The 17,241-nt window shown below is 38.7% G+C and overlaps 1 protein-coding gene across 4 annotated transcripts in view; it reads right to left on the minus strand.

Moving 5' to 3' along the window:
* Window positions 1-17,241, minus strand: part of SHROOM4 (shroom family member 4) — a 289,985-nt gene that overhangs the window by 150,393 nt on the left and 122,351 nt on the right. For all 4 annotated transcript variants that reach the window (XR_004058384.1, XR_004058383.1, XM_030934160.1 and 1 more), the window contains exon 2: window positions 7,806-7,957. Coding sequence is in view for 2 of the 4 variants with exons in the window: in XM_030934160.1 (XP_030790020.1) it covers window positions 7,806-7,957 (152 nt within the window). In the remaining 2 variants the exon portion in view is untranslated. The remainder of the gene's footprint in view (window positions 1-7,805; window positions 7,958-17,241) is intronic.

A 17,241-nucleotide genomic window follows, 5' to 3' on the forward strand; every position in this document is an offset into this window, starting at 1 on the left:
ATATCTACACTCCATATCTATTGCAGCAGTATCCACAATAGTTGAGATATGAAATCAATCTAAGTGTTCAAAAACAGATGAATGGATAAAGAAAATGTGGTGTATATATACACAATGGAGTGTTATTCAGCCATAAAAAAGAATGAAATCCTGTTATTTGCAGCAACATGGAGGACGTTATGTTAAGTGAAATGAGCCAGGAACAGAAAGTTGAACACCACATGTTCTCACTCATATGTAGAAGCTAAAAATATTGATCTCATAGAAGTAAAGAGTAGAACAGAGGTTACTAGAGCGTGAGAAGGGAGGGGGAAGGGAAGGATATATAAAGATTTGCTAAATAATACAAAAATTCAGTAGATAGGAAGAGTAAGTTCTAGTGCTCCATAGCACTATTGGATGACTATAGTCAATATTAATGTATTATATATTTCAAATAACTAGAAGAAAGGATATTGAATGCTCCCAACATAAAGAAACAATAAATGTTTGAGATAATGGATATGCTAATTACTCTGATCTGATCACTATACATTGCACATTGGAAAACCACTATGTACCCTATAAATATGTACTATGTATCAGTTAAAATAAATTTAAAAATAGAAGTGAAAGAATAACCTGGAGGCTGATAAAAGACATTGGTAAGGAAATGAGAGTGATAATCCCTGCTTGTTTGAGCTTCAAAAATGAAGGGAATCTTGCATGAGGGTGGAGGAATGATGGTTCGGAAGTTGTCTACAGAGAGCATGGCTAAACCAGAATATGTCTGGCCGGGCGCGGTGGCTCAAGCCTGTAATCCCAGCACTTTGGGAGGCCGAGACGGGCGGATCACGAGGTCAGGAGATCGAGACCATCCTGGCGAACACGGTGAAACCCCGTCTCTACTAAAAAATACAAAAAACTAGCCGGGCGAGGTGGCGGGCGCCTGTAGTCCCAGCTGTTCGGGAGGCTGAGGCAGGAGAATGGCGTGAACCCGGGAGGCAGAGCTTGCAGTGAGCTGAGATCCGGCCACTGCACTCCAGCCTGGGCGACAGAGCGAGACTCCGTCTCAAAAAAAAAAAAAAAAAAAAAAAAAACCAGAATATGTCAATAATGTACATTCAATTGTATCTTGCCTTTTTGTAAGAAAAAATACAGTACCCTAAGACTTTATCCACATCATCAAAAATTACTTGTGTACATTTTCTCTGTACATTTTTGTAATTTCCTCCATATAAAACCTCTTTCTTTCATGCATATTTCTTAAGGGCCTTCCTGATTGCTTGTGGGTTTGTTCCCATTAAGAATGGCATACATTTCTCCATATAGCTTCTAATTGATTATTGTGGTCTGTTGTTACCTTTAAATTTGTTATTCTTTGACTTCTCCTTTGAACTGGTTGTAACACTTTACATTTTCCTCATTAAGGAGTGAAATACAATATTTAACATGTTCACTTTTTGTCTACGTAAGAGTCAAAATTTTGCCTTTTAAAAATTATTTTAGGCCAGGTGCGGTGGCTCAAGCCTGTAATCCCAGCACTTTGGGAGGCCGAGACGGGCGGATCACGAGGTCAGGAGATCGAGACCATCCTGGCTAACATGGTGAAACCCCGTCTCTACTAAAAAATACAAAAAACTAGCCGGGCGAGGTGGCGGGCACCTGTAGTCCCAGCTACTCGGGAGCCTGAGGCAGGAGAATGGCGTAAACCTGGGAGGCAGAGCTTGCAGTGAGCTGAGATCCGGTCACTGCGCTCCAGCCTGGGCGACAGAGCGAGACTCCGTCTCAAAAAAAAAAAAAAAATATTTTAATATTTGTAATGAATTGCTACTGTCCTATACTATTGAATTAGATTTCATAGAATTCCATGTATATATTTTGCATCTAAATTTACAAATTGGATAGAATATTCTTTCTTAGAGCAGTCTGTCAGGTTTTTGTATCAGAGTAATGCTAGCTTCAAAAACAATGTGAATAATTCTGCAACATTTTCAATACTATAACATATCTATAGAATTAAATGTGGTTATTTCTAGAAAATTTGAAGGAATTCACAGATAAAAATATCTGTCCCTTAAAGTCCTAAAGTATTTTTGGATGTCCCTAAAGTATTTTTGGAAGTTTCTCTTTGATAATTGTTTTCAAAGTTTCTACCGCTACATGTTCATTTAGTTTTCAACTTCTCAGTAATTTCTGGCATTTAATATTTTATTAGATATTTTTAATTTCTTTGAGATTTTCAAATATATTAAGGTACAATTATAGTAGTGCGCCTTTAATTTAAAAAACCTTTGTTGTTGTATTCCATTTGTCATTTAAATTTTATTTATAATTCATCTTTGTTTTCTTGATTAAATTTGCTAAAGGCTTATCTATTTAATTCATCCATCTGAAAAGAAACCTAGTCCTCGGTTTCATATTATATTGGATTATTAGTCATTTAATTTCATTCTTCATTTTTAATAATAAAATATTTAAAGTTATGAATTTACTTCTGAATATTTTCAAAGTTTTGGTAAGTCATGATCTCATTTTTATTATTGTTAGTCTGCTAGTGTTTCTTTGTGCTAATATTCACATATAAATGTGATCTAAAATATTCAAGTAATTGAAGACTTTAAAATTTGTTTTTAAATTGTAAACATTGTACATTATCATCAGAGATTTCTACTCTTAAGAGTGTGCAGGCTGGGCTTGGTGGCTCACGCCTGTAATCCCAGCACTCTGGGAGGCCAAGGCGGGCAGATTACTTGAGGTCAGGAGTTCAAGACAGCCTGGCTAACATGGTGAAGCCTTGTCTCTACTAAAAATACAAAAATTATCTGGGTGTGGTGGTGCATGGCTATAGTCCCAGTTGCTTGGGAGGCTGAGGCAGGAGAATTGCTTGAACCCGGGAGGCAGAGGTTGCAGTGAGCCAAGATCGTGCCACTGCACTCTAACCTGGGCAACAGAGCAAGGCTCTATCTCAAAAAAAAAAAAAAAAAAAAAAAAAAACTTGCAAAGCTTTTCTTTGTGACATACCTATGATCATTTAAAAATATTCTCTCAATATTTGAAAAGAGTATATGCAGTCTATAAACAATTTTCAAAATGTGTTAATTAGATCTAATGAATTGTTTTTCATATCTTCTAAGTACTTTATTTTAGTCTACTTTATTGTCAATTAAATTATGTTAAAGCCTCCCATACAGATGTTTCTATCACTTTTTGTATAGTTGACAGTTTTTTTCTTTATGTATTTGGATGCCATGTTTTTTGCAAAAAAATGGTTCATAAATATAATATCTTCAATACGGTTTGTATCATCAATCAATATAAAATGAACATCTTGGGATCAACATGATTGCGTGGTCATTGTTCCTGATTTTTTTTTTCCTAATAGAGAAGTGACATGTTCAAATACCTATTTGCAGAATGGATTGATTAGGAAAAGGTGAGACTGAAAGCTGAGAAGCCAGTGGGAAGGCTCTTAGAATAGTGCAGGTGAGAAATCATGAGTGGCTGGATTAAGACAAAGGCAACCAAGAGGTCTTTAGCAGGTTAAAAACATCAAGACTTGGAATGAATTGGATTGGAAGTTGGGTGGGGTGAGAGAGGAGTTGAGGGTGACACCTACATTTCTGACTTAGCTGACCATTATCTAGACAGCAATATAGGAGGAAGAGCTGGGTTGGCTTTTCAGAACTGGCCATATTCTAAAGTTCCTTCTGTTTATATTCATCCCAAAAGGACTCAAGCCCAGACCTAAAGCTAAGTGTTGGATCTTTGTCAGCTGATTGGTTACTCAAACCAAAGTCTTTCTACCTGTATAAAACACTATGCTGAATACTCACAAATTTTAGGGTAATCACACTTCTTTTACATGTTAAGAGCTCTTTCATAAAGTTGACGAAAAATTTGGACTAAACGAGAGGGAATTAATTTTCTATACCGTGCCCAGGGTAGTCCCCCTGTGAAGGTTAAGTTTTCCACAAGAGGGCAGCATCACCTAATAAATTATGTCATTGAAAGCCTTCACCAATAGGGGCTGAGATGGGGAGGTTAAAAGGGTAGAAAATACAGGTTCTGGGAGCCATAGGACCTGTCACACCATGAAAACCAAAGGGCCCTGCTGGTCCAAGCCCATAATTATAACCACTCCTAAGTGACTGATGGTGGCAGATGTTGCTATGGTATAAGGAAAGAGGACATGGAACTCACCCTGTCAAGATGAGTGGGTGAAACACCTGAACCCTCTCATTCTTGTGACTGACTCAGAAGATACTCTAGATAGTGTTCACACTCCCTCTAAGTGCTGGTGTCTCTGTACAACCAGCATCTCACAAGGGCCTTTATTTCCTATTCAGATCATTGCCACCCTTAATGATTCCTTAGCACATCATTCTCTGCAGGTTAGGCTGCAAAGCACACCACCATTCTGATGCTCTCCCAATTTAACAGTGTTTGGTTATTCCAATTATGCTTCTTTTAGACCCTAAGGAAAGAAATGGGAATGAAATTCACTGACAACCCATTATGTGAAAGTCATTTTACATAAATTATCTTATTTAATCATCGCAATAATGCCATTATATATGAATTATTATTTGTCATATAAGAGACCTAGGAAGTTGCAAACATGGGAATATCTAGCTCCAAAACAAAAACGCTTCCAAATTCACCAAATTACCCCTCCAAGAAGCCTTATTTAAGACCTAAATCTTGACCAATTCAAGATTTAATCAGTGATAATGTATCTATTATATAAGGCATTACTTAACATGTCACCTCCTATCCATGTACATGGGCATGTATGGATTAATCTTAGGTGCCAGCAGGTAATAGAAGTCAAGGGGATCCTATATAACCTCATTCTTCCTAGGTCCAAAGCCTTTCCCCTTAAATATTCTCTCTTCAGGATAAATCATTTGGATATAGAACATGAGGACAATGGAAGAATTAAAGATGGCTTCTGTGTTTCTGGCTTAGTTGGCTGAGTACATACATGATGGTCCTGGTCATAGATAGTTATTTTGAGAGAAGATGATGATGTGTTAGGCAGGGGCATGTTGTGTTTGCAATACCTCTGACACATTTAAGTATAAATGTCCAACAGGAAGTTGGTTATATGGTCTAGAGCATAGGAGATACAGAAAATAAGGTGAAGCTAAAGGGCTGGGTGAGATTTTCCAGGGTATATTAAGTTAAAAATGGTGGAACTATGGGGAACACCAACATTTAAGGAATGGTCAGAGGAAGAGCAGGTAATAAAGAGCTTGGTTTTTAAAACATGGACAGGGATGTAGGAAAAGAACAAGGAAACTGATTATCTTGAAAGTAAGAGGTGTGGCCGGGTGCGGTGCCTTATACCTGTAATCCCAGCACTTTGGGAGGCTGAGGCAGGCTGGTTTACTTGAGGTCTGAGGTTTGCAACCAGCCTGGCCAACATAGTGAAACTCCGTCTCTACTAAAAACACAAAAAGTAGCCAGGTGTGTTGGTACACGCCTGTAATCCAGCTACTCAGGAGGTTGAGGCAGGGGAAATGCTTGAACCTGGGAGGTGGAGGTTGCAGTGAGCTGAGATCACGCCACTGCACTCCAGCCTGGGCGACAGAGCAAAACTCCGTTTCAAAAAAAAAAAAGGTTTTTTTTTAATTAACACATAATAGTTACACATGTTTTGGGGGTACATGTATCATTCTGATACATACATATAATGTGTAATAATGAAATTTGGAAAATTGGGATATCCATCACTTCAAATATTTATCTTTTCTTTATGTTGAGAACATATGAATTCTTCTCTACCAGTTATTCTGAAATATACAATAGATTGTTAACTATAGTTACCCTACCCAAACTATTGAACACTAGATCTTATTCCTTCTAACTGTGTTTTTATACCCATCAATCAACCTCTCTTCAACCTCCCCACTTCCCAGCCTCTAGTAACCACCAGTCTACTCTCTATCTCCATGAGATCTCTCTTTTCACCCTTTACATATGAGTGAGAACATGTAATATTTGCCTTTCTGGGCCTGCCTTATTTTATTTAATGACCTCCAGTTCCATTTGTGTTGCTGTAAATGACAGGATTTCATTCTTTTTATGGCTGATAGTATTCCATTGTATATATAATCCCCATTTTCCTTATCCATTCATCTACTGATGGATTAGGTTGATTCCATGTCTTGTTTATTGTGAATAGTGCTGCAATAAACATGGGGGTGCAGATATCTCTTTTATATGCTGATTTCCTTTCTTTTGAATATGTACTCAGCAGGGGGACTGCTAGGTCATATGATAATTCTATTTTCAGTTTTTTACTAAACCTCCTTACTGTTCTATGGTGGCTGTACTATTTCACAGTCCTACCAACAGTGTACCGGGATTCCCCATTTTCCCACATCCTTACCAGAATCTGTTTTTTTTTTTTTTTATTTGTTTGTTTTGTTTTTATAAAAACCATTTTAACTGGGGTGACATAATATCTCATTGTGGTTTTTATTTTCATTTCCCTGAAGATTAGTGATGTTGAGCATTTGTTCATATGCCTGTTGGCCATTTTTGTGTCTTCTTTTAAGAAATGTCTATTCAGTTCTTTGCCCATTTTTAAGTTGGATTATTTGGGGGGTTTTTGTTTGTTTTTTTGCTATTGAGTTGCTGTGTGAGATTTTTGGTATTGAGTTTCATAAAGGAAGGTAGGGGGCAAAATCTAGAGCTATAATGTTAAATGCCATATATGATGAATACTAAAAATAACCCATTGACTTTGACAATTAGGTGATAATTTGTAGCTTTTGACAGAGTAGTTTCAGTGGAGTTCTGAGGGTCAAATTCTGGCTGCAGAGAGTAGAAAGCTAAATGGCAGGTGGAGAAGTTGGGACAGTGACTATAGACTCTTTCTTTGAGACTGAGTATGAACAAAAGGAGAAAGACGGGGCAGGAGCCAGAGGGAGAAGTGAGATTGTGGGAAGATGCAAACTTAAGATAAAGGAAAAAAAACACACACACACAATAGAAAGGGAGAAGGCTGAGCTCCAATAATACAAAGCAAAGATGCAGCAGCAAAATGAAAGAAAAGCCACGTGGAAAGTTCACCAGATGCTTTTGGTGGTAGCAGAATAACTGTGCCCAAATATGTCCTTCCCTTCCTTCTGCTTATGCCACTGCACCTACCTGCAATGCCTTCCTCTTCTGATGGTTTATTTTTCAAATTATACTCACCCTTTAGCTTAAATTCTACTTCCTCTATGAAGTCTTACCCTATCAATCCCTTCTGCAGTGATCTCTTTCTCTAATAGCAATTTCTGTCTGAACAATCCATTTGATAATCACACACAAGCCTTTATTGCCTTCTTTAAAAATATATAGCTACTTAGTCACATGTGTATCTTTTCTCCCCTGCTAGACTGTGCAATCTTCAAGGAAAGGGTTTCTAAGAGTTTGCTACAGCCTCCATGGCTGTAGTAGGGGCTCTTTAAGTCTCCATTGATATGTGGTTCAGGAATGATAGTGTATTATAAAGAAGGAGATGGAAAAACACTGGATTAGATAGCCCTTTGGTATATAATGAGTAATTTAGTCCTCTTTATAGCAAATAAGGAAACAGTCTTGCAGAGGACAAATAAATTTATTCAAGATTATGTGTCTATGTGGCAGTGCCAGGATTTGAACCAAAGGCTCTTTCTCCTGTGCTATTCTGCTTCAGTTGTCTGCAAAATTCTATTCAAGTGAAACACATCTTTCCTTTATAATATTGATAGACATGACTCTATTGAGCTTTACTACCAACCAAGTTTCAGTGGCCTCTGCTTCTTACAGAGACTCTCCCTGTACCTTACCTCCTGACAATCAGCTTGAGAATCCGGAAGGAGCCTTTGATGAGAATGAGGGCCTCTTGGCGGGAGCCATATAATGGAGTGCCATTGATATTCACCAGCTCATCACCAGTCCTCATCTTCTGGGACAAAGCTGCCTTGCCTCCATCTTCAATCTGTGTTGCAGAGAACAAAACAGAAAGCAGGTAGTGAGGCAACTCTCTCCCCAAAATTCTACTTGTTTCTTCCAACCCTGGAGCCACAAGTAGTACTGGGGAATGGCTCCAGGCAGCTCTTTGGAATAGCTCAGGAGCTGATCACAGGTCATTATTTACTGAAGGCAAAGCTTGAGCAAACCTTTGAGGAAGGAGGCAACATGGAAATAATGCAATCCCTGCCTGGAGGAATCAGCAGTCCAACCAGGAAGACTAGCACTTCTAAACAAGAAACTGATGCTTAGAAGGAACCCTAGCGTGTGGCTAAAGCAGCAGCATGGCCTACCAAAAAGTGCAAAATGACCTTTGGCAAGCTCTTTCCTATCTTTGGGCAGGCTTTGAAGTCTGACAAACGTAAGTTTGAATCCTGGCTCTGCTACTTCCTAGCTGTGTGATCCTTAGGAAGTTACTTAAGATCTCTGTGTCTCAATTCCCTCCTATGTGACATGTAGATAACAAGACTAGCTACCTCACAGGGTTGTTAGTATAGTAAATATCCGAGAGCAGTAAGTCCTCAATTAATATGAGCTCTGATTATTATAACAAGGGGGTTGACTCTGAAGACCAGGAAAGTGGCTTCCAGCTCAACTTTCTGTGAGTGGAATGGCAAATTCAAAAGATACAAGTAGGTACAATGTAGCTGCTTCTTTATCTATGTCTCTTCAACATGTGCCCAGCACAGTGCTTCTAGTGTCTGACACACAGTGAGCATTCAGAGAAAGCTGGAAATATGGGTATTTACTGTTACAACACAACCTATAGAATTTCCATTAACCAGGGCAATCTGAGGAAGAAGATTGTCAGACTGAGGGGTATTGAAAGCAAAGGCAGAAATAATAGCCACTGGGGCAGGCAAAAGCAAAGCAAAGCAGAATGTCCCTGGGGGTCTTTGCTTATGGCTAATTTTATACATTCATTTTACCATGAAGGTGAGTTCTACCTATTGGAACATAAATTCCATCCATGATAATCCATGAAAGGAGTCATCTCACCCATCCATTAATCATTCCTTAAGTATTTAAGCACATTTCTATTATGCATAGGACAACATGCTAGAGATATAAAAATGAACAAGGCTCCTAATCTCTAGCCTCAGGGACAGGTTACTGCCTACAGCTTATTTATCAACTGAGATGGTCAGGTAAAAAAGGCTCCAACTCACTGATGTAATCAGGAGTTGTTTTTGTTTGTTTCCAGAGAAAGGGAATGTAAGGATAATTAAATTGTATAGTCCTTAGGGGATGGCAGATTCTAAATGGGGCAATTAAGGGCTGGTATTCACTGGAGGTATTTTTACACTTCTACTCTTGTTCCAGCCTTTCTCTCAGTCTTTTATAATGTCCCCTCAATCTATCCCCACACCATGGAAGTTATAATATTGTTGAGCTTTAGGTTGGCCAGCTCATGTGCAATTTTGCAGATGAGACCTCCTGGGTGCAGAAAAAAATTTAAGTTCAGGATTTTTTAAACTCCATCAAATAAATTGAACTTCTGAGTTAAATCACAAAATGTTATTATATTTATTGCTGCTAACCCAACTTTTTTTAAAAAATTAACCTTTGTCTGACAAATCATAGGTTAGCCAAGTGACACTGAATATATATACCTTTGTTCCAGTACCCGGGCCACATTCAACACCAAACAAGCCAATATTGGTAAATGGGGAACAACTCTCAGCAAATTAATCAGGATTACACTCTTATTTCCATTGTCATTATCATTATTACTTCACAGTCACTGCTGCCTGCCGCCAAGAAAAAAGAGAGGGAGAGAGAAAAGGAAAGTGCTGTACTTGAATTTCAGAAGTTCTATTTGAATGACTCATTCCTTTGGCATCCATAGAAGGCCCTTAGCACCAGGCAGAACTTTCAACAGGGATCAGCCATTTGAAAGGGTTTCCCGAGGCTAACAAAGAACCACTAACAGAAGTCTAACTAACTAATAGATTTTCCCTGCTGATGTACATTAGTCTCAATTCACTCTACCCATTGTTTTTAATTCATACAACTTAATTATCCATATTACTGTTACCCATAGCAAGTCTTCCCCTCAATATGTATTGATATTAAGTACCATCTTTGGTTGATTAAACACTGTTACAGCAGTAAGATCTCTGTTTATTCTAGGCCACAAGATAAAAGGGAGAAACCTTTTAAACTAAAATGCTTAATTATTGCCGTAGCAAAAGCTTAGGCATTTGGCATTCCTTACTGCTCCTTCAGCTGCCACTATCTGAGTCCTTGCACAGACTGTTTCTTGGACTACAGCATCAGGCCAACTGTTCATGCCCCTTTTTTCTGTTCCATGCCCCTTCTCAGTCACCAGCATCCTCGTCCTTAGGAGATACGTTAAGTGAAATAATCCCAATTTAGTACAAGTCTGAAGATGCTCAGACAAAAACCCAGCAAATTTTGGGTTGCCAGCATAATCCAAGAGTTCAGAAGGGTCCAGATCAGGAAGTAAGACTCCATCTGGTTGAAGATCCCTTCAACTATATCCCACACTAGCCCTTTTCCAGACCCAGGGTATTTACTGAGCTGTGCAATAGATTCCATACTCTTCCAGACTTTTTGATCTTTTTAAAATTACTGCTCACTGGCCTTTCTCCTCCCCACTCTACCTCTAGATTTCTGAGATCTAGCATGTCTTCTATTTATTGTTTGGCCTCCTTACAGCCAGTTCTACAGTTCAATGTCTCAGTCACATATTTGTTTATATGGAAGACAAAGCAGATGTTCATGTTTCTATCAATAAAAAAAGGAAAGGAAGGAAGGAAAAATGAATGAGAGGAAGGGAGAAGAGGGTTGGAGGGGGAAAAGATGATATGTATATTCTTCTACAAAAGGTTTTGTTTTCCCCTTCCCACCACCCTCCTCCTAACTCTGGCTGGGGCCCTGGAAAGGTGTGAATCAACAAACTTGTTGAAATTAACATACCCTGTTTGAGGGACTGTATAACAATATATGATGCTATCCATTCAGTAAGGCTGGTCAGCTTTCCAGCTCTTCCTGAATCAGACCTTCAGGGTGGCTTTCTTGTTTCAGTTGAAGTGTTGTGAATTCTCAGATTAGACCCAGATGCATTGGAATGTCGGTATAAACACACATCACAAAGCTCAGTGTAAACGATGGTTAACTTATGTGTCATTTTGGATTACCCAAGTGATTGCTGGGCTAGCAGTGAGTGGCCCAAGTAATTGAAAATTGATTACATAGAGGTCATATAACCAAAAGCCAGGTGGTGCCTGGAAAGCTAGGAAGAGCTGATTGACTTTGGACAAGTCCCTTTCCCTTCTTGCAGCCTCTCTTCTCTTACTGGTAAAATGTGTAAGAGGGCCTGACTAGATGATCTCTTGGGGCTCTGACAGCTCTGGGCCTTTTCAGTTCTGACATTCAGTGACCTGTGAACAGTTAGCAAAGTCATGCATTATCCTTCTGCTGACACAGATAATCTCAGCTTTTTGTCCCATTGTACTCTGTCTTCACCCATGTTTCACTCCTTCAAAATTGACTAATTAACATCCATCTCTCAATTCCCCTGGTCTTTATCCACTGTTTCAGAGTGGTCCACCAAGGTTGGAAACACTTAATAAGGCCCAGTCAGGACACTGAGAGAAAGAGATTCCTGAAGCCCTATTTTGTGCTAATGAGCTAGCAATTTGGAAATTTTTGATGGGTCTTCAATGAAGCATGAAGTGCTCTGATAGCTGTCAACAAAGTGACAAGTTGGCCCCTTGAGAGTAAAGGCAAAGAACAATTGACTTAACAGCACTTGCTGGCTTCCTAGTAGCTTTTATTTAATCATACTAAGAGATACTTGCTTGGGTCTTTTGAATAAATTTAGGAGAAGAAAAAGGGAAGAAAAGAAGTATTAAATCAGGTTTATAATTTAAAAATGCATTCATAGGAGAAACACCATCTGCAACAATAACTGATGGGTACTGAACACCTATTACGTTAGTGTAAGAGCAGCATTAAAAATCAATGACATGATTGTGAATACCTCTGCCTGCTACAGGAAATTTATTGGAAAAAATGAGCATCAACTGAAACTTTCTTGGTCAGCTCTTGGTCCAAGAGCTTCTGGCCAAATTACCAGCCCATACTGCTACCTCCACCAGCTTGTCTATCGTCTAAAGAAGACAAACAACATAATTGTTTAAATTGAAGTGTTTGTTTTTTGTTTTTGTTTTTTTGTTTGTTTTTGCAAATAGAAAAGGTCTGCTCAGAATACTGTAGTCCAGTTGTTTAAAGAAATAATATACCCTCTGAATATCTTTTTAGCATCTTAGAAGGATTTTCAAGTTTTTAGTAACACTCTAGGCATCCGTTCATGAATTTGGCCCTTTCTGAGAAAGAATAGAAAATACAGAGCTAGGGTTAAGCTGGCTTTGGGAAGTTTAACTATTAAGAAGTAGGAGTATCAAAGAATGAAAAAGTCCTTGCTCATTCTGAAACTTAGTTTGAAATCTTAAGCAAACCACAGGTTGGGGGCTGTCTGTTTCTAATCTACCCTCTTTTTCCTTGTTGGTATCTCTTAGAATCTGATCATGCTAGGAGAAATTAATCAGGGTTCCCTGGACATGGGAGATACAGGCTTTCAAACCTTGGCAGTCTTCTTGCCATGGTTTTCAACACCTAACTTGTCTCTCTCAGCAACTTCTTCCCTTAAAAACCGCTCTCAAATTTCTGAAGCAGTCTATATTAGAAAAACAAGAAACTCTGTTCCTAATTTCATCTTCCATACTTTACACCAGTTTTCCAAAAGGCAAAACAGACAACAAAAACTTTTCAATGAGAATTGGAAAACAATAACCAATTAAAAAGATGTAAGTAGCCCTGATTCAAAGGAGTAATCCCTATATGTGGACAGAGGGAAGAGGTGGACACCAAGGGAGAAGCCATTCTTTACCTCTACCAGCTAATAAGCAGATGCCCAAATCCTACAAGGAGCTGCCCCAGAGTGTAAAGCTCTGTGAATCAGGCCCAAGGGCTCCCCTGACCTTGAGTCAACGGAACTATGCTGTGCCCCACAGCATGACCTAGCCCAACAGACAGCTTCTTCCTCCCCAGCTGCTTAATCACCATCTAGTTTACTAATCTTCACAACAAAGGCCGTCTAAGCTCCAAATCATTAAATTTCCCTGGGGATTAGCTCCAGTCAAATTCTAAGCACCTTTGCCAAAAACTCAGCCCAGTGCCAAACTCAGCTCTAGGAATTTGGTGATGAGGACAGGGGAAGAAGACTCAAGAGCACTGTCCCCTGTGTCAGCAACCAAAGGCAAATTTGTCTTTGCTCCTACCAAGTCAGATCGTCCTGCTGTCTCTATAAGCCCAGTAAGCGGAGACAAACATGACAGCACAAGAGTAAACTGAGGGTTTCTTACATTGCTAGCAGATATGCTCACTGGGGCTCTGTCAACTCTAGCCATTTGTTTACACTGAAGTGTTCTTCTGACATTAATGCTATCAGTGTTTGTCACAAATGTTAGTCTTTGGTGGTATAGAACAATAGTGTTCAGAGTGGGGTACATATATCCCAGGCTGTGTACAAGATGATCCACTGGAACTTCTGTTTATATATCTAAAAAATTTAAAAATCAAGCTTTATTAATATTTAATATTGGTGGTAATAAATTAGATCATCCGTAAATAAAATTGTGTATACTGGAGACACATACTCAAAACATTTTTACTGATGTACATTTTTACTAAAAATGTTAGCTGGATTACAGACCTAATGAGAGGACTAAAATCATAAGGCTTTTAGAGAAAAACATGGGGCATATCTTTGTGACCTTGAGGTGGGCAAAGATTTTTTGAGCAGGATACAAAAGGTAGTAATCATAAAGGAAAGAGTGATACATTGGAGTTCATCAAAATAAAAAAAATATCTTCAGCACTAAAAAAGGGAAAAGACAAGCCACAGACTGGGAAAATATTCATAATACATATTATCTGACAAATGACTTATATCCAGAATATTAAAGAACTACAAATCAATAAGAAAAAGGCAAACAGCCAGTTAACAGTTGGCAAGGCTTGAACAAGCACTTCACTACAAAAGACAGCCAAATACCCAATAAGCATCTGAAAAGGTGCTCAATATAATTCTTCATTAGGGAAATGTGATTTAAAATTATAGTAAAAGGTCACTACATATCCACCAGAATGGCTAAAATTAAAAAGACTTAAGTATTGGTGAGAATGTACAGCAATTTGATCTCTCTACATTGCTGGCAGGAGTACAAAAATGTAAACCATTTTGGAAATCTGTATGTCTACTCTCAGATCCAGCAATTCCATACCTAGAGACCCCCAAGAGAAGTAAGTGCACGTGTCCATAAAAAGATTTGATTGTTCACAGCAGCTTTATTAATAATAGACAGAAAGTAGGAACAACCCAAATGTCCTTCAAAACATACACATACAAAAAATGACATGCTATACAACAATAAAAAAGTAATAAAATGAATGTCAAAAAGATTACATTGCATGAAAGAGATCAGACAAAAAAATACATACTGTATGATTTCATTTTATATGAAGGTAAAGAAGAGAGGTGATAATTTGAAAAAATGGTTAACTCTGTACTACTGATTGTAAAGGCCCATGAGCATAATTTTTGGGGGGGTGCTAGAAATGTTCTACATATTTATGTAGCTGCAGATCATATGGGAATATACATAACTAAACATTCATTAAGATTTGTACATTTTACTATATGTAAATTATTCCTTAATTTAAGAAAGAATTAAAAGAATAAAGTCCTCTAGACTATTCAGCTTATATTTCTGAGGTAGGCACCAAGACTCCAGCATCATTTTCACATACTCACAGTTTTAATCAAGGCAAAACATTTCTCTTAAAACGTTAGCCTTCACAATAGGGCTATAATCTATGAATCTGCCCATTGTTCCTGTCTGCTTTGAGATAGTGTTCATCCTCCCTACCTCTTAGAAGGTAGAGGATTTCAGTAAAAAATGAAAATAAAGACCAACACTATTTTACCAGTTGACAGGTAAAGGTGAAAAGTCTTAATGATTTGATTGCATTTTTAATCTCCAGCCAATTTTTGTCTTGACATATTATAAAAATAGAATCAATTCCTCATCCAATGTTGGAGACATCTACTGCTACTCCTCTTGTCAATCTCAGATATGTTTTTTTTCTTATGGTCCCCAGAGTTCATGACACCCACTCCTAGAAGCTGAACTTCATCAGGCCATTGCCACACAGGCAACTAGCCTTTCCTCAGGCACCATTACTGTCCCTGATATGGTTAGGCTCTGTGTTCCCACCCAAATCTCATATTGAATTGTAATCCCCACATGTGGAGGGAGTGACCTGGTGGGAGGTGCTTAGATTATGGGGGTGGTTTCCCCAATGCTGTTCTTGTGATAGTGAGGGAATTCTCACGAGAGCTGATGGTTTTAAGTGTGGCACTTCCTCGCTCTCTCTCTCTCTCTCTCACCTGATGCCATGTAAGATGTGCCTTGCTTCCACTTCACCTTCTGCCATGATTGTAAATTTCCTGAGGCCTCCCGAGCCAGCCATGTGGAACTGTGAGTCAATTAAACCTTTTTTGTTTATAAATTACCCAGTCTCAGGTAGTATGTTTATAGCAATGTGAGAATGAACTAATTCAGTCTCTTTGTTAGATTGCCTATGTTTCTTGACTGTCTAATAAGGTATGACTTTCAGTGATACAAATGATCAGAGAACCTTGCAAAGCTGATGTGGTGGAGAGAGTTCAGGGAGAACCCGAGTGGAACAAACTGGAGGAAAGAATATGGTAGAGTGCAAGCGAATTTGCTCCGGACTTCCAGAAGCAGTTGTCAGCAACAGAGTTTTCCCTTGTATAGCATTAAAACAGTCTAGGACAAACCAGAAAGTCCATAATGTCCTCCAGCATTAAGAGAGCACTGTGTACAAATCTAGCGAGCCTTAGGAAGCTGGAAAGACCAACGGTCTTTTACCTACCGCCTAATATAAAAACACTGTAAAGATGACATATCAATTCATTGTCATTTTCAAATTATGCATTAATACTTGTAAGAAATGCCCAAATTAAAACAAGAGGTGTGTTCAATTCCACCAGATTGCTAGTGAGTGATGGGAATAATTCTACTTGGATTAATATAATCTTTATTTCTTCAGTATCAAGTCATTGTTGATGTGAAAACTATTTTTCAAGTTGATCAAAAATGCCTTTTTAACTTCCCTACTGAATGTGAATGAGTTAGATACAGTCTTCCAGCCCAAGAGGATGTGATTAACTATCTGGAATCTGAACCATCCCAAAGCCAGGTTCACTCAATAACTCATTGCTGGTTCCCTGAAGCCATTTATTTATAATCCATTATGCAAAAAGCCAAAGACAGTTTCTAAAGAGTACACGTACCCAACATTAGTCATTTCTGACTGGAAAAGGACCCAGGGACTAAACACCCTTCAGGTTGGGGACAAAAGGCTGCCTCTGGAAACTACTAGGCCTGCTTTGCTGCCTAGAAACCACTTGTCCAGCTTACTAGGAGCCTGTATACCCTCCAGCAGATGTGGACGAAGGGAGAGGAGGTTTGCTTTCTATTTCCCGGAGGTGGGCACCTGCATGCCACTCCCAGGACATTGTTTGACCCTGCCCAGGCCCCCTTTCCTTGGCAGTAATTTTAATCTCTGGTCTCCACTTAGACCTCTGACCAGTGGGAGGTGAAGGAGGAGAAAAGAAATTTAACTTCCTCTTATCCTTGTGAATAACTGCTACCAAGCAAACAGCTCCCAAATAAATAACCTACCAAGGCATACATGTATGTTGCAAAAGCAATAATAATAACATCCTTTACTGAGCCTAGGATAGATCCCACTTTATATTAAATCAGCACACTTGCTGCTGCTTTCACATAGTGCTGCAAATCTGGGAATAAGTCAGCCATCACACAGTCTGTTCCAAGCTACTGTCCTGTTCACATCATGACTGAGAAATGACACACCATCTCTTTCCTGCTCAACAAAATGTGCCAAATAACATAAAACAAAACTGAGTTTTCACAACTGAAAAAAAAGAGAAAAAAATGCACTCAATTGCTTATGTGTTAGTGGTGGGAAGGGACTCTTGCATCAGAGATTATTTCCTTTTGCAGTGACAGGATTAGGTTGAGAAGAAAATGAAGGAGGAAGTGACAGGCATTTGAGTTCAAGACCTGGAAAATCAATAAGGCAAGCAATGTGAACGCCATTCTCTCTGGT

This window comes from Rhinopithecus roxellana, chromosome 7, assembly GCF_007565055.1.
Source record: "Rhinopithecus roxellana isolate Shanxi Qingling chromosome 7, ASM756505v1, whole genome shotgun sequence".
Lineage (NCBI taxonomy): Eukaryota > Metazoa > Chordata > Mammalia > Primates > Cercopithecidae > Rhinopithecus > Rhinopithecus roxellana.